The sequence below is a fragment of the Colletotrichum fructicola genome (genome assembly GCF_000319635.2).
Source record: "Colletotrichum fructicola Nara gc5 chromosome Unknown KSG_Nara_v1_contig01, whole genome shotgun sequence".
Taxonomy (NCBI): Eukaryota; Fungi; Ascomycota; class Sordariomycetes; order Glomerellales; family Glomerellaceae; genus Colletotrichum; species Colletotrichum fructicola.
The window spans coordinates 1,495,511-1,517,297 of record NW_027094051.1 but is presented as its reverse complement, the minus strand read 5'-3'; the positions used below and the strand labels follow the sequence as shown (position 1 = coordinate 1,517,297).

At 55.6% G+C, this 21,787-nt stretch overlaps 2 protein-coding genes across 2 annotated transcripts; one reads left to right on the top strand and one right to left on the bottom strand.

Annotated features, from left to right (window-relative positions):
- Positions 1 to 14,338: 14,338 nt before the first annotated feature.
- nimT (M-phase inducer phosphatase) lies at positions 14,339 to 16,185 on the top strand (the record flags this gene model as incomplete). The annotated part of the gene is made up of 4 exons (XM_032032469.1): positions 14,339 to 14,556; positions 14,610 to 14,677; positions 14,737 to 14,965; positions 15,024 to 16,185. 4 exons carry the CDS (start codon positions 14,339 to 14,341, stop codon positions 16,183 to 16,185), a joined length of 1,677 nt encoding a protein of 558 aa, XP_031888536.1.
- Positions 16,186 to 19,888: 3,703 nt separating this feature from the next.
- On the bottom strand, positions 19,889 to 21,603 carry mug161 (CWF19-like protein mug161; the record flags this gene model as incomplete). The annotated part of the gene is made up of 2 exons (XM_032032470.1): positions 19,889 to 21,521; positions 21,587 to 21,603. 2 exons carry the CDS (start codon positions 21,601 to 21,603, stop codon positions 19,889 to 19,891), a joined length of 1,650 nt encoding a protein of 549 aa, XP_031888535.1.
- Positions 21,604 to 21,787: the final 184 nt, after the last annotated feature.

Genomic DNA, 21,787 nt, shown 5'->3' with positions numbered 1-21,787 from the left:
AATCCTCACGAAACAGACAAAGAAACCCAGGAAACACGGCCGCCACATCGGCTAGCCTCCGATCAGGAGTCAACGCCGCGCGCTTCGATACCCAAAGACGGACGACGGTTCGGAGGAATGCTACGGAGAATTAAACAGGCCCGGTCGAGACGGTGCTTCGCCGGCTGGCTGTTCGGCTGCGAGCGTGTAAGCCGCCGTGGCGGTTTCGCCCAATCTGGGTGTCGTTGGTTGCAGGCAAAAAGTCTCGCAGTCTCGGGGATGTGGGGGAGGGGAACAGAGCAACGGACAACACACATGCAAGACAGGTTTGAGAGGAGGAGGAGGAGGACGACGAGGGGGCGAGGAAAGGGCCCTGAATGGCACTATCTGAAGCCGTCACGGGTCGGGGCATTTTTTCCTCGCTTGTGAGGATGCGCATGAGGGAGGGGTGTTGGTGGTGGTGGTGTTCTTCTCGCCAGACATGGGCGAGGCCGATCCAAGGCCAAGCGAGCTTAGGCGAGTCTCGAACTACGTTGCCTTTTTGAGACGTTTGAATAGGCGGGACTTTATCCAGGGCATTGTGTTCCTTCGATATGCGAAGAAAGATCGGATGGCGGAGGGGGATGAAGAATGAGACCCGTTCCGGCAGTTGGATTTTGACATGATGCTAGAAATCTCGCTGTTGTTGTGAGAAAGGCAAACCGGGGGAATGGGTGCAGAGAGTCAGATCAAACCTCACCCCGCCGTCCCCGGTGAAGCGGACACCGACATTTGCTTGGTGGCAAACAACAATTTGGAAGCAAGCACCGAGCAAGCTGAGCAGATAAGATGGGGACCGGGCTCACCGGGTGATATCGTGTCGTTTCAGACATCGGTGCGGGTTACGCTGCTACCGAACAACATAGGTCCGTTTGGAGAGTTGGAATCGGTTCCCGTAGGGTTTCTGTAGCACAGCCCGGTTGCCGCTCATGGTTCCTCTGCAGACCGTGAGCCTCCGGCGCAATCAATGAGAAACCGTCGGACACCCCGGTCCATCGCCCTCTGCATGTTTCGACCCAGCTTTTGGGGGGTTTTGTATAGCGGATCGTCACTCTCTCGTATCGCAGTCAGCCCAATGCTGCTGGAATAAAGTGCGTTGCGTGCTTTTCGAAGCTCAAGCTTCGAAGCTGCGTGCTGGGTTGCATGCTGCGCCGCGCCGCAGGCCCCTGGCAGTGAAGCGGGGAACCCAGTCGATTCGTTCTTGGGGCTGTTGCCAAAGTTCCCAGGACGCGCGCAGGTCGCGAAGAAAAACGTTTGTGTCCGTAGCAGCCTGCGGAATCGAACTCTGCCCAGCCCAGCAACACCCATGAGTTCCGGCGGGGTGGAGGGGGAAGTTCGTGAGCATTGAGCAGAGCTTCAGAGCAAGCTGAGCGGTAGGAGCAAACACCCCTGGGCTGACATCAGAGGAAAGCCCCTCCGCCGAATCCTCGCAGCCTTGCGATCACGAAACCATCAGCAGATTCAGACTCCAGCTCCTGCCGGGTGTTGGTTCCTTGCTTCCTGCTGTCTGACAGACGACATGGGACCAAGAATCCAATCATGGTGATGCAATGGCGTCGGAGTTCGTCCGTATGGAAACGGGGACGCGAGCATCCGTGGGCCGTCATCGTATGCCGAGGTTGACCGATGGAGTTTTCAGCGTTCGGGTTTGTTTCCATCTGTTGTTGCTTGCCTCATTCTCGTCCCAGTATCCGGATCCCTCCACCTCCATCATCTCCAACAACTTGATCAAGCCCTGGTCAACGACCCCTCCATCCTCCTCCAGCTCCAGCTCCAGCTCCAGGTTGAAGCTCCAGGGCAGCTCCAGGCTCCTCGATTTCTCCAAAAACAGGAACAGTGGAACGTGCACGAGGGGATGGCCATTTTCCCGGGCACGTCCCCTGTCAGCAGCTGCCAGAGGTCCAGATGACGGGCGGCTAAAAAAGGACGTCACTTTCTCAAATGATCCTTGTCGATGCATGCACCTCAGTTCTCAGCTGCACCTCAACCTTGCTCTGTCTCCCCTCCCACCCCTCGGCAGACCTTTCCCCCGCCAGCACTTTGCACGTGACTTCGCGCTCGACAAGGATCGTGAAGCAGGGTCTGCAGGGGCCCATTGTTTACATGAGTCGCGAACCCGCAGTTTGTAAACAAAGTACAGTGCCAGAAAACTGCTGCCAAAACCCGCGCTGGAAAAAAAGGAGTCTGCCCGCGACGAGAAGCGACGACGAAAAAAATCCCCTCACTGGAGGGGGGGGGTTCGGGAGTCGGGCGCGCTCGGGACACGCTGGAGCGAATGTGGCTTTTCCCACCCGCAATGCTACGCGCGCCAGCGCCGGCACCCGCTTGCTGCTTCACCATTGCCTCCCTTTCTCAACGGCGGAGAGGAACAAAGAACGAGATGCCCACAACGGGCACCGTTTTCCCAGCCCGCCCGTCCTAGGCCAATGCCTAATGGCAACTCTCAAACGCTCAACAGCTAGGCAGAGTCATGCACGAGGCAACGCTCCGCTGTAGATGCGCACAGCACCGAGTAAGAGACACCTGCGACCGCAATGCGCTGCGTTTGATCCAAGCCAGGGTGCAAAGAGGGGAAACTGCAGATATGCAAAACCTCTGTGCGTCCAGAGGGCGTGGGCAATGAGGGGCACGGAAGGTCGGAGGAAGCTGACGGGGAGGGAAGCAAGACGCCATCGCACCTCGGTCACGCGGCATCGGTCGATAGCTTGGAGTTGCTGGACGGCCGGCCCGTCTAGATAGAGCTGAAAGTTTGACCTGACAGACACGTCGCGATGCGGCTGCGCCTCCTCATTGGATTGTGTCTGACGCCTGTCCCATCTCCTCACATGCAGGTAATCCTCAATAGCGTGAGATGGGCTCATTGGATCCAAGGCAGTCCTCGGCTGGTCATCGTGATTCGCACCGCAAAAGATAAGCCAAGCTGCGGTGTCTGTACCTACGCGCGGTAAACAAACAACATGCGAAGCTGAGCATCCAATCCGCTTCCTCGGTGTCTCCTCTGACCGACGCGGCGTGCGTTGGTTCGGTGGTCCTTGTTTTGGGTTGACTGACAGGTACGACGGCCGGTTCTGCGACCCATGGCACTTTTGGCCGCAGACAGCCTTGATCTGGGCCACTGGCATGGCATTGATGCTTCATATTTGTGCAAGTGCTCCAGATAACCGGCGATGTGACTGCATCACATTGGCCGCGAGCCCAGCGCAGCCCGAGAAGGGATCTCGATACATATGGCAAGACGAGACCTCTGCCTTGCCTACGGCTCTTCGCGGTAGCAAAAAGGAGGGTCAGGCGGCCCGGGGGTCTTGGATGGTGACGATCAATTGCCAGGCTGGACTCCGAGAGGATGACGTCTGTTTTAGAGCCGGACTAGGCCGCCGCAAGTGATCGGGGCCGATGTGCGTGATCGATGATTTTCACATCGAGATGGGACTTCCTCGCACCGCCCTCTACGTCGAATGTCTATCAACTCGCGTCCAAAATTCGTCCCATTTCGTCCACTGCGAGACCATGTTTTGGAAACTTCGCTCAAGTGCCGGGTGAGACCATGATTCTCCATCAGGGGAAGATGCCTGATTGCCATGTTTTTGTTGTGTTGGACTGTGCTTTTCGTCGAAAATCTTTTTCTTCCTCTACTCGCGTTTGATGACTCAACCCTCAACAAGGGAGAACCCCCTCAATATCAGAAAAACACTGCCAGTATTCGGTAACCCGTGTCGTTGTCTCGCTGAGCTTATGTCAGTAAATCTCCGGGCCGCTTTGACGAGCGGTGCGATATTGGGGGTTTCGGTCGCCTCGTGGGCCCGGCCTAGGATCGGTCGATGCTGGACATTGAAATGATTCATCTCCATTTTGCCGTTTGAGCATCTTCATTAAGCTGCAAGGGAGTTCAGGAGATGTTCTTGCCCGGCGTGATCCCTCGAATCCTTGTTGGCGCTGAGGTTCGTGCGATTGATATAGCAACGCAAAAGGAGTCATTTTGGAGAACGAGGGAGATACGCTCCCAATGGCGTCAGTTTGGCTTAGGCGTTGCCCTCCAGCTGAGTTAGGCTTCGCCTGCAAACAAGGTTTGAGGCGCAATTCGATAGGCCAAGCTCAAGTAGCCTGATAAGACACATCAAGATCAGGGCTTGTCTGCGTCAGCCACGGGCTGTCAGTCAGTAGTCAGTCAGTTGACCTTCCCGTCCGCCTTCACGACGTGCGCATGCAAGTGCACAATTGCCTGTGCCCACGCTTGGACTTGAAGCCGTCGACTGGCAATCACAGCCCATACGAAGACCCCTTTCCGCGCCAACAGTCGTTACTCTCGTTAGTGAGCCAATGACAGACATGAGCTTGAGTGAAGCGGAATCGGAAGGAAGAGGTGGGCTGTCACTCGTAGTGCATTCGTAGTGCATCCGCAACTTGTCGTCGCGGGGTTCAAGGGCCAAGGAGACCCCTCGGCGAATTGGGGACGCTTTCTCCGTAGCCGACTTTTTTTTCTCTCTAACCAAGCAACCGAAGATTGCAGCCAGAACAAGACAGGGTGGACCCGTCGATACCGACAGGGTTGACGACGGCATCACAATTAAGCGAACATGAATATCTTTGTGCTGCCCGCTCCTTTCATTCTCGAAGACCAAAGAGCCTCACCTATTGTTGCATAATCCTTGACTGAAAGGAATTCTTCAAGGTTATTTCGAGACGAACAAGGAGACGAAAGCAGTTCGCCCCTCGTCGATGGACAAGTTCCTGGCCAAAGCTGGATACCGGATTGTCGATCGAGCTGCCGACTCAGTGAGGGGGACTTTCCAAGAATCGACAAAAGTAAACAAATGGTCCCCTAAGACGGCGGGCGTCTCGAGGAGAGCTGGGGATGCTGCATGGAGGGGTATTCTTCTGGTACGAAGCTCTGTGCACACGGGAAACATGACAAACATGTCCTTGAACCATGCCTTGCCGAGTGGAGCTCCCGCCAGGGGTGCTATTGACGCTGACGATGTTGTCATGTCGTCCCAGAGCCGGCGAAAGGCACGAGATGCCGTCGTAAAGCTCCTTAGCCCCCCACCAAAACCTCTGACCGCGTACCCGTTGCTGCGGGAAGCCAGGAGCTTCGCAAGGTAGACGACGGTCCGTCACCGGGGAGAAGCTCTCCTGTGACCTGTAGCAGGTTGAGCGGACCAACATCATGGCGGAGCAGCAGCAGCTTAGAAACATGGCACAGCAGTAGTTGCAGAAGCTCCATGCAGCTAGTATCCGTACGACTGCCCGCAGATGCAAAACCAAAGCTCGGCATCCGTCTGGTCCCCATCGAACCGACAAATCCACTTGAGTTTCTGCATCCCGAGCTCGCATACTCGCATCAACATGCAGTATAGCTGCAGCCGGCCGCGCGGTAGGCTGGGGAACAGGTGGGTTGGCGCCCGGTTCTTGATCGACTCCGTTGCTTCTGTTGCCCCGTGGAACAAATCCGTGAGATGTGTCCTTTCAACAATTCGAAGAGTAAACAGTGGCCGTTCACGGCGGCCATGGTCCAGAGTTTGATGATGGTTTCTTCTTCCATCATCTTCCCAGCCGCCGGCTCCTGGGGATCGGGAACCGGGCGGAGGGCTGACCACAGAACGAGATACACGTGCCGGCACGGTCACACGGTATCTGCATCTGTATAGATACATGGAAAATAAGAATCACTCCCCATCCGTCGACTTTGGGTTCTGTTCGATGGCCGCACAGAACATATTGTGGAGATGAACGACTGAGCGTGCCGCTTCACCGCCGGACGGTCTAAGACAGGACTTGACTGGCACCTGGCAGCTTTCAAGTCCCGTGTGCCTGAACTCAGATGTCGTGCGGTCAATTTCGCATCATTCGAATGCTTGTCCAACGCCGCCGATGAGGGAGGGTTCGTTGATCAATTAACCGCTTGCCATTCGTCGGTCTGTTCGCCGACGAGCAAGCCATTCAAGCCAAGGCCAAGGCTTAAGGGCCCAGACCGTGCTTGATGGAGACGTCACGGAAGCTCGGGGGTTAATTGATGCTCTGTTGCTCTGTCAGTCTTCATCTCGGATCGGTCGCCTGACGGTGTCCCAGCTCCAGGTTCTGGCTTAGCTGGAGCTCGAGCTCCAGTTCTCCAACTTCAACTCCAAGTACCCAAGCTCCAGCTGGTAGCTCCAGCTCCTACGATTAGAGCTCCGAACGAGCTACCCTGTGTAGCGTGTATTTTTGCTCTGTACTCTACGCCGTACGGATACGTTCGGAGACAAGCACAAGCTCCATCTCGTCTGCCCACTTGCGTTCCGAAACAAGATGCCCTGAAGCCAATGCTACAAGGGTTTGTCTCAGCCCCCACCAAACCCTTAGGCTCTGCTGTCAGCAGTGAGCGGTAAATAACCAATTGCGGGCGATATCAAGCCATCAATTCGCTTTTGGCAGGCGCAGACTGTTAACTCGAGGCCGCGTTTGGTGTAAGTTGCACGGAACGATGTAGCGATAAGCAACGAAGATGGTGTAGGCAAGGGGTCAGATCCCGGCCCAGCACGCACTCGCATCACACAAGACTCTCGCGAGCAGCAAAGAGAACCGGGGTTGATGACCAGGTTGAAGGCCAGGGCCGATGAGCGGGGGCAAGCGAGGGATTGGGCTGGGTCTTGGCTGAGAAAGTGAGGGAGAGTGGCCGAGAGCTCTGGCCAGTCGCGATGGCGGACATGGAGATGAAGCCCTGTAAGCTGCCGATAACCCCCGGTCAGTCCCCAGTTACAGCCCGGCGCATCCCAGCAAATCCCACGTCTTCAGCCCAGGGCTGGCCCCGTTGGTTGCTGTGGGGAGAAGATGACGATGGGGGGTTACTGGGTCGTCGTTGTCTTGTTCTTTTTTCTTCCAATTTTTCTCCCGTAGCGGCTTGCAACCTCCTTTCGTTCGTTGCTGTTCCGCTGGTGGAGGACGCGAAGGGTCTTGGAGGCACATGGTGTCAAATCCTGCAGATGACCATGTCAAGATGTGCAAATCTGATGCCGACGCCGTGCATTGTCCGTGCAAGATCTGCAAAGTCGGTATTCGTATTTTTTGTGCCGGTGGACGGCCTAGGCCGAATAATTCGGCAGATCCGGTTTTTCTCAGGCTCGGGCCCCGTTGGCTGGCCGGAGTGCTGGGCCGACTATCAGAAGTTCAACTGCATCAAGATTTCCCAGATGGAGTCAACTCCGGACAACGAGATTGGCCCGGTAAACTCTGTACTGCGAAATACGTCATAATGTGATTGAGATCTCTGCGACCTTGGCCAGGAAGGGTCACGGGCTGGCCGCGTCGAGGTCTGAGGAATGAAGTTGGTCCTGAGTCTGCAGTGGCAGGAATGCTCGATGCGCCTCAGAAAAGCGTTGCAGCCAAGCATCGATATCCCGAGGCAGCTTCGAACAAATTATGCTTTGTTATCCCATTGATGACATGTTGGTGTCAGCGGAACATGCCGTAGACATAATTCTCGGCGGGCTCATAAGCAAACAGCAACGCCAATATGACTCTCGATAGCCAACACGCCATTTTGTGCCAGACGTGTCTCAAGACCCTCCTAGCAGACGACGTCCCGGCAACCGAAGAATGCAGTGGGCTTGAAGCCTGGGCCCTGAAGTCTCACATCTTTTTTTTCCATTATGAGGTGTCGTCCGTTCGCGGGAGAGCGACTGCACAGCTCCAGCAGCCCCGTGGTCGTGCGAACGAGCATCCGATCTCGAGAGGTATTTGCCGACTGAACTTTGCAGAACACTTTGCGGTAAGCAGTCCGAGAAGGGGAGCTTGGTGTGCCGTGTGGCCTGAACCCCGCCGGCGCCGAGCTGAAGGGATGACGAGACAGGCAAGACTTGGGAGATCATGGCCTGGGAGCCCTGTCCGAAGCAACCAGGCGTTTCCGTTTCTGCGCCTCGAGGTAGCCTTGCCAACCCTGTGACCAGTAACGCGGACGAAGTTGTGAATTTGGCCATGGGTCTGGAGGAATAAAGGTGGAAACAGCACGATTAAGGTGCAAAGTGCAGTGACACAATAGGCAAGGCGGCATACGGCGTAATTGCCCCGGGCCTGGGGTTCTTGCCCGTGGTAGGCTGACGAGCAGGTTGGCTAAGCAAGGAGTGTCAGTGTGCTGGCAGACACTGACAGACAGGAGAGACAAGAGGGCTAGTCTGGCGCGGCCTTCTTGTTGTCGTGTGGTAGGATCCGTGGTCTGTGAATGTTACAACAGGAGTTGTAAGTCAGTAGTGACTGACCTTGGATAGTGTAGCATAGTGCCGTGGAGTGTGTTGTCCGTGGTAGCAAATCTTCCGTAGCTTAGGTGTAGTGGTGGACGAAGTATCCGTAGTGTAGCGGACGTGAACGACTTCAGACAGGGGGCGAGCATAGGGCGATACGCCAACTCACCGCTCATTTCCAGGCGCCGGTGGTGGTGTTGGTGGTGGTAGTGGTTGTTGCGGTTGGCACTTGAGTGATTGCTGGGCGATACATCTGGGCCTTGTGTCTGGGACTCGGGGTTTCTGGCTAGGATGGGAAAGGTGAGGCGGATGATGAACAGCGCCGAGCAATGATGTAAGCTCTCGGGCTAGGCCCAGTTTTACCAAGGCTCGGTCGCTAGTGTTGATGGAAGGCATTTAGACTGACGAGCCAGGTCACCTTTCCCTCCGGCCGTGGACTCTGTCGAGGTTCGGGGCCGCTTGGCTTGAGTCTGATCGGACATGGAGGGCGCTTAGCTCGTCGGATTGCCTAGGGCCATCCATCAGCCACCGCGATGGCGTCCATATCCCATCGTCGGCGACAGAGACAAGACCCTGGCGGCGGTGGTGGGCTCTCTCGGTAGCCGGTCAGCCGTGTGACTTGTGACCCTGGGGAGGGGCACTTGGAGTATGAGATTGAGAGCGGCTGTGGGCAAAAAAGCGACGACGGATGGCTCGTGATGGGTGTTGCCGAGTCGTGTTCGTTGCGTTGCGTTGCCGTGCCCCGCTGCGCGCGTCTATCTGATCTGAGCGTTGGCGGTGGTGTTGCTGGAGTTATTCGGTGGTTGATGCACTTTTGCAGCTGCCGTTGCCCGAGGTATTCAGACACGAAGATGTCTTCTCGGGCATGAGATCCGTACGTCGCACGACTCAACCAAGCCAGAGCCGCTGGCCAGACCTAGCGTTGGAGAGGGAGGCAGAAACTAGCGAGGGCCGTCGGCGCAGTCGGGAGAAACATGATGTGCAAGTGCGGCAACGGCAGGGCTTGCTTTGTTTGAATCAGAATTGCGTTGGTGTCTTTGCACCTTACCCTTTTGCTGCGTAGGAGGGAAGGACGGCAGGCAGGCAGGTAGGTACCTTCTTCCCTTATTCGTATGTAGCAGGTATGAATAGGAATAGGCAAGAGCTACCTTCCTATGCAGCATAGCACAAAGGCAAGCTCAAACATGGAACAGAGAAGGAGCATTGGGACTGACGGACTGAATTAGAACAAGGAACAAAGGGTGCACCTGCACATTGCGAATTCGCATCTTTATGACATGAAAGAATTGGGAAGGCACAATGCAAATCCAAATCCGCTTCGACGGATATCGAATACGCTTTGAGCAGTAGCTGCTGGGGCAGGTCCCGCTAGAAGACGTTTTTTTTCTTCTTTCTTCTGCTCGAGGCTCGGTCTTCTCTCCCTGCGTTGCGCTGCTCTTGGCCTGGTTCAGGGCTCTGGGGCTCTGGGGCTCTCTTTCCCGCGGGTCGGGTCCCGTTGGATCAGTGTCGGTCTGGAGCCTCATTCACACGCCCTCCCCCAGCATCCTCATCTCGTTGAAAAGGCTCCCCTAGCTCTTGTCTGGACGACAAACCCCCTTACACTGAGCAACCCGTTCTTTCCCACTGCGCAACCTGAGCAACAGGCGAGCAACAGGCGGGGTGGGATAGGTTTTCAGCACATGGAGGGCCGCAGTGAGGCCCGGGTGACGGCCACAGCTTCGGCGCAGGTCCACCCGCCGTCCACTCCCCGCCCGCTCCTCGGGGGCATACAGGCAATAGAACACACAGTGTGTTCCATCCGCACGCTGGAACAGCGGTAAGAAAAGGGGAGCTGCCACAGCGACGGGTTCGGCGCTCCAGCGACCACCGACCACAGACCACGGGCTCACAGACCACTGCGGGATTCAATCTTTTGCCAAAAGGCATCTAACGCCAGTCAGGATCCATGGCGAACGCCGGTCGGGTGGGCGACGTGAGAGGGTCATGGACAGATGATGGGTCAAGGAGATTTTTTTTTCTTATTGGATTCAGCAGAGCAGAGACCAAGCCCATCCAGACCAGACCGATAGAACGGCACCGAACGGGACCAGGAGACGGGATACGGCGCAGGACGTGCACGCCGCCAGGCTCTAAGCTAGTGGACGGGGTGACTTGAGTTGGTGATACCTTATGGACTTTGGAGTCTGGAAGTATTCCTTCTTACGACTACGGCTGGCAGGTTCAACTGTAAGAGGCGGCAACGTGCTACAGAAGATATCCCGTGGTCAGCCCCTGACGCCTCATCCGGAACCATCAGCACCACCACCTGCAGCCAGCAGCCTCGAAATGGACTACAGCAGAAATCGTTGCGGCAACCGCCTGTAAGGGACAAGTCTCCCAGGGGAATGATGCCAACGTCCGCCCCTGTAACGCCCTCGACGGGCCCTGCTTACCGTACCTATGTATCAAATATCACCAGTCCAGATAGATACACTACGTACCCCGAGGAAGCCAATTACAGCGCCGGCATCGTAAGACGGATCCCCTGAGTGAGGTGGAAAAGGGCAGGGCAGGGTAGGGCATGTTGGTGGATGCCTGTGGTTGAGGTTGCCGTTCCTTACCGTAGGCGGGTATCCGTAAGGTGTATTCATAGCAGGAGTAGGATCCAGTGTAGGTGGTTCATCATATGTCGGCAATACCTTGGAGTGCTATGGACGTGAGTGAGGACTGGACCACCGACGGCTCCATGAGCTCCATGAGCAGGTTCTTAGGGGCGATTTGATGTCCCGCGTTTGTGCTGTGCCGTGCTGTGCTCTGCATAGGAACTGGATCCGTGGGTGATGCACACGCGCAGCGCATTGGCGGGGGACGACTCGCATTTTGTACGATTGGCACGATTCTCGTCGATTCCGCTGCACAGCACAGCGCTCTGGGAGATGCAGCTAACGCAAGATAAGGTCAAAAGGTACGTACTCAGCCCGACACGTGCTCATTGCACGTTTGAACGTGCCTCTGCCTTGGAACCGACCATTCGGGCCAGCTCTATTATTATTGTTGTTGTTGTCGTCGTTGTCGGACGAGGAAAAGCAAGATAAGATCGGTTGAATGCGAAATGCTACCGAGTGACAGTATCGGAGAGCGCTAACAACGTGTGTGGTGGCATCGATAATTCCTTGGCCAGAGGAAGAAAAAGATGAACACTCTCTCTTCCTCTCTGTGTCTCTTGGGCCAGGAATAAGGTCGGATGCAGACCGGGTATGCCCTGTGTAAACTAAACCGCAGCCAGCACAATGAGAGAAACATGCTTGGCAGCACCAGCACCGGGTGGGAAAGATACGTACCGTATCTACGTTTTCCACCTTCGGTCTGCAAGAAACATGGCAGCGCGCTAAGGTCGGTCGCTGCGTACGTTATGCGCAGGTGCATCCTGGCGAGCTGCACACTTGGTGCACTTGCACTTGCACTTGCACTCGCACTTGCATCTGCAGGTGCTTGGTGCATTATCGCCGTACTGTATCTTTCCATTTTGTACAGGACACAGCTTGGGCCACTCGACTGCCAGACCAAACAGCCGCATCAGCCCAAGAAGGAAAGCAGGATGCAGCAACCAAACCGGGCATGGCTCTCAGAGCAGGGCAAGGCAGGACAGGACAGGCCAGGGCCAAGAGGGCATGTCATGGGCAAGGAAGGCATGGATCCCATCCTGCATCATCATCGTCCATCCAGAAGCTGCATCATGGCCTGCAGGACCGCAGAAGGGCTCCGTAGCTGCAGCAGCAACCAAATCGCCCTGACAACCTTCTTCGACGTCCCCCCCGAGTCGTCTGTCGAAATAGCGAAGATCTCCAGACTGTCCAGGGGCCTGACACCAGACTGACAGAGAAACGACCCCACGCGCCGCACTGCTGGGTACTTTTCCCAAGTATCGCTTTTTTTTTTTTCTGTTTCTCCCCTTGGAAGCGCCCACCTGTCTGGGCTACCTTATCCGCACTTAACACACTACTACGTAAGGTCTCCGTAGTCTGGGCTGGACAAACCAAGACACACGCCTCTTTCTCACTCTCTCACACACGCTCGCTCTCGCTGTTTCCCAAGGAGGCGTGCGCTCTTGAATCTCACGTTGGAATCACACGCCGCACACCCCCCAGGTCTGGCGCTTCCCTGTTGTTCACTGGACACTCTGCTCGTAGTCTGGTCACTGGTCTGGTGTGTCTGTGTCTGTCTGGTTGATGTGCCATTTTGCCTGCGAAGGAGGAGCTTGAATTGTCTCTTTCCGCCTTGTGCCATTGTGCTATGCTCATGTCCATCACCCGCACTTTGTCTCTTCTGCCACTGTCAAGTACTGTCGCCGTACTGAGCAGAGCGCCTGCTGCCGTGACTCCATACGTAGCAACACTAACCGTAGGCCAGATGCTACGAAAGAAGTACCTTACTCTGCCAACGGCCCATCCCAGACTTTTGTGGCAGGCTAAACACTGACAGTGACATCCCCCATCCCGGCAAGTCTCAATCCACCCCGTCAACGTTCCCTTCCTGGACCTGGTTCATGTTCCCATCCACACACCCTCTTGCTCCTTCGTCGACCCTACCAGAGTACGCCAGTACCTGTCGAACAGTCTGATGTGGTTACCATCCAGCCTGGTCCTCCATGTTTCTACATCCCGTCCCGTCCCAGTCGTACTCCAGTCGTACTCGTCCCTCACCATCATTCAAAAACCTCTAGTCTCCTCTCCTTCCAGATCACTTCTCTCCCACCCTCTCCCTCTTCTCCCCTCATCCCCGACCAAACCATCAACGGTCTGACGGTACGGTAGGTTTTTTACGGATATACGGTTGTTGCCTTTTTTGTTCGGTCCAAGGTCCAGGTCCAGATCTCAAGGTCCAGCCGCTCTCTGCCCGGAAAACCAGTACCATATCGTCGACAGTACCACTCCCGCCCCCAGTATCAGTCAGATCTATCAATCAGTAAAAACTGCTTTTTATGTGTGTTTGGCCAGTCCACCACCACACCTTCGTTTTAGTGTGACGTACGTCTTGCACCAACGCAACCCGGCACGGAAAGGAAAGACGAGGAGAGAAACAGAAAAAGAAGAACCGTAGAAGGAATCAACCGCAGAGGCTTAGACGTGCATTTTGCTCTGTCTTTTTTGCTTGTCGTCGTACTCTCGGATCCCTCCAAAACCGCCTTCCCAAGTCCCTTCCCTCTCAGCTCTCGGCCACCGAAGCGTAGCTCGAGCGAGACTAAAAGGCGAAAAAAAGAAGTGGTAGTAGCACTCCGAACTGCACCGCACCGCACCCAACGCACCCACACGGCACCGACCTTGCACTGCTGCACCGCACCGTCCGCACCGCACCGTTTTGCGCCTGCACCTCACCTCAGCTTCCCAGCTCCGGAAGGACCGTCGCCTCGCTTCGTCCTTTTTCTCTTGCATCGAGACCTTCCATGCAACAAAAGCGGCACCGCTCCCGCCTCGACAACTCGACCTGCCCTTTTACACCAAGGGCATCGTGGAACGGCCTCTCCCGTCGCCTCCCCTCGACTTCGGTTCGCTGCTCTCGCCCTCCCTGCGACGACGGCCTTGACCTCGAACTCGACGACGAGCAATCAACGATTTGAAGGAAAAAAACCAAAGGACAACCAGCCTTTCGAGTTCCCGACCACCGATGTTGCTTGCAACGATCCAATAACGAACGGTCCCCTCCTCCCAATTCTTCGATTGTAGCGAGCGCAGTGCACCCTGCCCGAGAGAAATCCCACCCCGCTACCGATTCCGAATCTCGCCAAGCAAAATTCGGCCCATCGACTCGAGATTCGCAGCACTCCGCGATACTCGACAGCCTCCCTCCTCACCCCGTCCCGACGTCGTTTTGTTCCCCCATTGAGTGGCAAGGATCAGCAGAAAAATCATTAGGAGCAGTCGCAGCATTCGCTTACTCGGCGCCGACTAACGATCGTCTCTCATTATACACCACAACGTCACGACATATTGAGTATCGTCTTGGACGCAGCGCTCACTACCGCGAAACAACTCTACAACTAACACCACCAAAATAACACCCACCCGCAACCACTTATACTCTCGCTATCGCACTTGTCGACTACGACCCCTTCGTTTTCAACACTTGCAATCATGGAGACCTCACCCTTGGCGGCTATGCACCGCCCTATGGCTGTCCCGACCTGGGGCAACAAGGACCTCTTCCGCCCTCGCCCTCACTACACCGGAGGACACAGCCTGCGCGAGCAGTTGCACCGATCCAGCGACTACTTTGGCGTCAGCGGCTCTTCGCCTGCTGCCAGCCTGGCTGCCGACCTCTCCCAGAACTTCCGTCTGGACAACGAGGCGAGGTGAGATGGACTGGTCTGATGTACTTGAGCCTCAGTTGACTAACACATCGCAGCCCCAAGTTCCCGACTCCTCGTCGTGCCTTGTTCACATCCAACATGATGGGTGACGCCGAGTCGCGCGGTTAGCATTGACCTGGCATTCTGCAGTGCAAGGGTGGTGGTGCTAATGAAAGTGATTAGATTACATTGTGACGACCCCTCCGATGCCCGAGTCCTCGCCTGCTGCAATGAACGAGATGATGGACGTTTCGCCTCTCCCGCACAAGCTGCCGTTCATGACCCAGATCGAGATAACGTCACCGACGCCGGGATCGACTCCTACCACCGAGGACGACGAAATGATGTTGGACTCGCCAGCCCCCATTCCTCGGCAAGCGTCGTTGGAGCCACCCAAGCCACTGGGAGCCGAGTAAGTTTGATTGCCACATTCCTCCTAGCTCAAGGGGTCGCGTCTAACTCAGGGGTAGACGGAGAAAGCCAGGCCTGCGCCGCCCGTCCTTGACTCGAATGAAAGGCTACTCTACTAGTGGCGTTCCTGGTCGATCCAACACAGACAACCAGCTCCCCACCTTCCGATTTGGTGAGAACCGTTTGTCACATATGAGCAGTGCTCTGTCCTTGGATGAATGCTTCGATGCCACTTCACCTCCTCAGGAACGACGACCTCAGACGGCCAACAGCCCTACTCCTGCCGTTCCCGGTGCCATTCGTCCTCGTCCCCAGTTCTCCAGCCTTTCCGGTAACCGCAACAGCCCCTTTGGTAGCCAGCACCACCGCCGCCCCGTCTCAAATCCCTTCATGCGTCCCCGCAAGCAGTTCCGTCGCTCTCTGAGCATGTTCGAGCACCCCGGCGATGTTGGCAAGGCCAAGTCAGAAGGAGGCGACTCTTCTCCCACGACCCCGGAATCCCACTGCGGCATGGACGCCGACGAGGTTCAGGAGCCCCTCCTGCCTCACTTCCTGGCCGATGATCCCACCGACACCATCCCCAGGATCACGAGAGGAACCATGGTCGACCTCTTGGACGGCAAGTACAGTGACAAGTTCGACCAGAAGATGGTCATTGACTGCCGTTTCGAGTACGAGTACGAGGGCGGCCACATCGATGGTGCCGTCAACTACAACAACAAGGACCTCCTCGCCTCTCAACTGTTCCAGCACCCCATGCAGGGACGAACCATTCTCATCTTTCACTGCGAGTACTCTGCTCACCGCGCCCCCATGATGGCCCGCCACGTCCGCTCCGAGGACCGAACCGTCAACGCCGAGCACTACCCGCATCTTACCTACCCTGACGTGTATATTTTAGAAGGAGGATACAGCGCCTTCTTCAACGAGCACCGCTGCCGGTGCTACCCTCAAAACTACGTTGAGATGTCCGACGAAGCTCACCAGCGCACCTGCGAGCGTGAACTCGGCCGCCTCAAGAACCCGCGCAAGCAGTTCGGCAGGGCCCAGACGTTTGCCTTTGGCGAGCGCGAATCCTGCGTCGAACAGTCCCCCACCGCGCCACCCAGACCTAGCGGTCTCAGACCCAGCATCAGCTTCCGCCAAGATCCCAGCACCATGATTGGCAACTCTCCAATCTTGGGCGAACGTTGCCATGCAAGACGCATGGCTTCTTACTAGTATTATCAACGCTCCCCCACTGTCTGCTGCACAATGGCGGAGCAGTCTCCTCGTCTGGAGGAATGAAGCTGTCTCTCACTCTGTACCACTCACCACCGGTACAGTCCCGTCGAACACCTTCCGGCATCCTTTAATAGGGCGACCCACAGCAGCCTGATTGTCGATTTTATGCGCCTCTTCTCTGCACATGTCAACCCTATTCGATTCAACTGCCAATATTCCGCCTTACGAATCCGACGCCCAAAAGCAGCTTAACGCTCACGGCCGCGATGAATTCACTATTACGCTAATAGAACTCGTTATGCGCTTTGTTCTACACCAACCTGAACATACAAACACAACAACCGGCATTAGACGCATTGGCATATTGTCCCGCATCGCCACAACATGGTTGTTCGGAGTCCATCTTGGATCTGGCATCTCGCGGTGGCTCCTGTCGGCATTTACAGCATTGTCCTTGGTTTTTTCATTTGTCAGAATTTCTGCATCATCCGGCACAGCTGGTCGGATGAAGTCCGCCGGTGGGGTTGGTCTCGACACACACGACATTGCGCGGTCACACCTGCGGCAGTCGTGTCTCCGCATCGTGGGCTCGGGAGCATTTCACTATGACGTCTCGGTCCGCTTTGTTGGTCTCCCACCTATATCCGGGAGTATTTCAGACCATACCCGGCGGACTGTTCTTCTTGTTTTCTACCGAATTTCCTTTGTCTGGTCACTTGACCCTTCACCTGATACCAAAACTTTCCATCCAAACGCCGGATACCCGACATCCTTGTCATCGGATGACACAATACACTCACAGACCTCACATCACCCATTCCCTTTACATTTTTTCAAAACAACGCCTCACGGACCACCACTGGCCGGGCTTGTTGGAGGACTTTCACCTCCTGTGTACATTGTAGGAGTACCTGGAACAGGACAGCGCGAGAGAAGTGGAAAAGCTACGTGTGGAAGAAAAGCAGTTGCTCGGGAAGCCTTGTAACATTGGCGAATTAACTTGGGGGAGAGCACTGCAAGCTTAGAAGCTGAGTCGTGCGATTAGGGCGTGGGTGACTCCACGCTTTCTCTGTACAGTACTGGCATCGAAAAGAAATTGCCAAAACACCATGGTTCCATAGAAGGACCATTCTGGGCTAGCTCATACTCAATTGAATGAAAATACACACAAACAAACACGCACGCACAAATTGGTATTGTGAGAGAAAGGCACGCGAGTAGCAGGCGCAGCGGCTCAAGCTACGCGCGCGAGAAAGCGCGTCTGTCCGAGCCTCTGAGGTTCGAGGCCCGCCGCGGCTCGCGATTGTCTGTGCAGTCCGGAGGTCTTTGCTTCTAGCGCGTGTGTTCGTCCGGCCCTTTGAGGCTTCGACCACGTTTTGAAACATCCTCACGGGCCATGGTCGAACGCTGCGGTTCCCTTGCTTTTCCTCGTATCGGCGGCTCCTTCCTTCCCCTTCGATCTTCCTTGTTCCATGCGCCGGGTCTCACGATTCACGACTCACGTCATCGTTTTGCTTTGACCAGCAAAGCAGCCAGAAATCCGGGGGATCCCTACCAGACGGCACCGTTGTTGGTGGGTGGCTTGCTTAGGACAGACAGGGCCAAACATCAACATGGACGGCCGGACGCGATAAACACACGGACATTTCGGGACGTTTTTTGTGTCTTCTTTTCTGCGCTAGGATCTTGTTGTTTTTGCTTCCCTTGCTGGCGCTTCCACCTCACCATTATGGTGCGGTTCGGATCTTTGTGGAGAGCTATTAACGGGTGTTTTGTTTTGTGTATGTGTTCTACGGGTGTTCTAGCGTGTTTGCGTGTGGCTTTGATGCGTTTGTTACGTGATGGAAAACGGGGGCGCAGGTAAAGGGAGGGAGGGACGGGAGGGATGGGCTTCAATGGGGGACTTGGACACGATGTGATGAAAGACTAGTTTACTAGGGAGGGGCCGGAGATGAATGGGTGCGGACTCGGCCGCTGCTTCGAATGAATGAATTGACGAACGGATGAATGGGACTTTTGGTGTGTTGTAGTTGTCTTTGAGGGGTTGAGGCAATTTCATGATAAGCTGTTTCCACGTGCGGTCCTGAAAGAAGATGTCGTTGCACTCGATGATGTGACGCTGGACCGTTCGTCTGGATTCGGGGGCTAATTAGGTTGCAGTGCGGTGGTTTGTGAGTCGGGGGCAGAGGTGATGTTGATTGTTATCGTGAGCCTCCCTTACTCGGGGAGGGAGGAGAACATGCTTATTTCGAGTGGACCAATCAGGAGCTGGTTGTGTGCCTCGGAGTGTCTGCCGACGGGCCATTGTAGCCATGGGAGGTGGAATTTGACAAACGTTCCTTGATGGAAAGCGCTTTTCCTCTCCCGTCTAAACTGGCTTGCTGTTCTATTCTTCCTTTCCTTCTTTGTTCCGCTGTACAGACAGAGAAGTCTACAGGCTAAGAGGAAGCAGCAAGTGTATCCTAACGTTTCACGGCACATAGAATACGATGCAAATAAGGGAGAGAAAAGGGATGGTCGGGTAGGAGAACGACCAGGAAAATAGAAGCTTGGCAAGTGAGCTCGCAAGGGGTATCACGAGAAACACAGGTTGCTGAAAGAAGAAAAGAACGTTTCCCTTCGTCATCCGGGGGGGTGGACGCCACGCCGCGAGTCTCACAACAAAGGACGGGGGGTGTTTAGTTTATGGTCTCAGTTTTGAGCTGTCATTGCTTTTGTACGGGCCGGATAGGATGCAAGGGATAACGGATAAAGCGTGCGGGTGCCCGAAGTCTTGAATAAACTTTTTGTACAAGTGTAAGCACAGATTATTCCATCGTCACTTTTCTCGTGCTTGGGTTTTTGGGAGAGAAGTCCCTCGTTATGCAACACGCAAAACATAGACAAGCTGAGATCTGATGACGGAGATGAGGAGGTCTCAGCCATCTCATACTACGAAGTGGTCCGGAACCTTCACAAGCTCGGAGGATAGGCCTCAAGGTTTTCACTCTTCTTGTCGTGTCGGCGGTGTGAGAGAGTTGAGGAATGTTGTAGGGGTCCAGGGGTCCTAAAAGGCCAAGGCAGTGTGGGGGGGAGAGCATGCCGGGCGAGACAGCATGGAGTGTTCCGCCCTGAGGTATGGGTGGTAAGACGGGCCCAGAGCCTTCGACGTAATGCGGCGTGCCTCGCAAGAGCGGGACGTTGCCGTGGGGTCTCGCGGGTATGGGGGGCGGTGGACAGACGCAGCTGCCTTCTGACGTTGCTAGGTTGAGAGATGAGGCTCTGGATCATGGCTGGCGTTTTGTGGCAGATTTCGGGGTCCGGATCTTCGGTGGCATTCTTTCGAAAGAAATGTGGGATACGGTTGATGGGGTATTCTTGTGGAGGCACTGCCCCGGAAACATAATTCGGTTGCAAGATGAGTGCGTTTTTGGAAAATGTGGTGAAATCACATAAACTTTTTGTTGGCGTCTACTTGTGTGCGGTATATATCTGAGGAATACGCCCGTGTCTGCTTTGATATGTGAACCGAGTCAAAATCAGATGCTGCCGCTGCCCCTCCAGAGGCAAGTAGATGCAGAAAACCTGGGTATCCCAAACGCCACCTATGCCCATGCCATGCAAGAAATCATTTTGCGTAGTTGCCCCCTTTTCATTTTCAAATGCCAAATTCAGACCTTCCTCGCCACTCCAGAACCGGGAAACCTCCGTCTCTTCTTGTCTATCCCTGGAGCGTAAAGTCCCAGTCCTTGAACGCCTCACGGAAGGCCTCGACGTCCTTGACCTCTTCCTCCTGGGCTTGAACGCAGTCCCGCCAGACGAAGCGCTGCTCCAGCTTGAGAAGCTTGGCAACAACCTTGCGGGGGTATTGCAGGTCGAAACGCATGTTGGGATCAAGTTTCATGACGAGACTAGTACCCTTAATCCTGTCGTCGCCGTTGTCTGCCCAGATCCAGATGCGGAAGTAGTCGCCAATGGTGCCCTGCTCCTCGTACGAGAGCTCGGTGTTTTCGAACTCGGGGTACTTGAGGTTCTCTGCCTCCACCTTGAAGCCGGCCTCGACGACGTTCTTGTAGACCATCTCCGCAGGAACGGGGTGAAATTGCCAGTGGACGTGAATGTTGCGCTGGCGGCTAATCTCCCAGGTGATGGCACCGAGCTTATGGTCCGACTTGGAAGCAACCATGGCTTGGAGGCTCTCTCGGAATCGAGTCATCTCCTTGTGGGTTCGCTCCGCATCTTCGGCAGAGTAGCTCTCGGCGCCAGAGTGGTAGATAGTAGGCGTGTGTGCATGAGGTGTCATGATGATGTGGCCTGGAAAGTCCAAGCCCTGTTTCTTGAAAGTCTCCGATGTGGCGAGAGGGCCCTTGGCAGTAGCAAGATAGCTGTCATCACCGACAGTTGCGACCATGTGGGTGTCCAGATTCGGGTTTGAGAGGCAGAAAAAGCAACGGTCAGGGCCGGGGGGAGGTGAGTGGTGACGACCTCGCTTGTTTCCACGGCGATGACGCCGGTCGCCGTCGTCTCCGTTGCCGAAGCGGCTGTAAGAGCCTTCCTCCTGTGCGCGTCTCTTGGGCTTCCTGGGGCTGAACGGGGTGAAAGTCGCGCCAACGGGCCGCTCTACCGAGGTCTCGTTGAGCTGAATTGTGAAGGCGTAAAGCGCCTTGGCCTTCGCTGAATTACCGTAGGGGGCCATGGAGATGAAGCGGGTGATGGGGAAGTCGTCGCTGCCTTCCTCGGTTGGGTGGAAGAAAGGCTCGCGTTCGTAGAAGAACTCGGCAGGAGAGGGGGAGAAGTGGTAGCGGGGCTTCAGTGTGGCGCAAAGATCCGCAACTTCCGCCGTGCTCTCAACAATCGCCTGGTTCTCGGGGGCAAGAGCGGTCTTGGAGTTCGTCCAGACACCAGCAGGCCAAACTGCCGTCAGCAGAATATCCGCCTTGTTCGCTCCCTTCAGCGACTTCGCATCGTCGGCAGTGTGGAAGGGCAGGTGCTGTTCCTTCGACTGCCCACCAACGACTTCCTTATCGAGCTTTCCGCCCAAAGCAACAATCCTCACACCCTCTGAGGTCTTTGTGATGCTGCGCTTGCCGAGGAAGTGGAGATTCTCGCAGATTTCCTCGTCGGCCTCGATCTTGGCGACAATTCGCGGAGGAAGGGGCGCGGTTCCAATGGTGAAGTAAGTAGGCAGGGGCACCTTGATTTCGCCATTGAGAAGGGAATCAACAGCGGCGTCGTCCTCTGCGCCGAAGAGGTTGCCGGTAACGATTGCGAAGCTGAAGTTATTCTTCGCGTGGAGCGTCGCGACCTTGGAAAAGGCAGGCTGCAGCGAGCCATTGAGGCTGCCCAGCACGATCCTGTGACATGTCAGCACTCTTGAAAACATCCTGAAAGTCGCGGAGTCGTATCGAGGAATACTCACACCTTGGGTGCAGCCATTGCGCCTTGCTGATTCGGGGTGTGACGGGTTTGAGTGGTTGTTGATGGGAGCTTGAAGCTGGAAAGTTGCGACTGGGGGATGCGCGATGAAGTAATGTGGATCTCTATCTGGAAGGAATATGATTGGTCTAGACCCGCTTTTGATACTCTTATCGCCTTATCGAGGTGGACCGAGCTTCGCCCG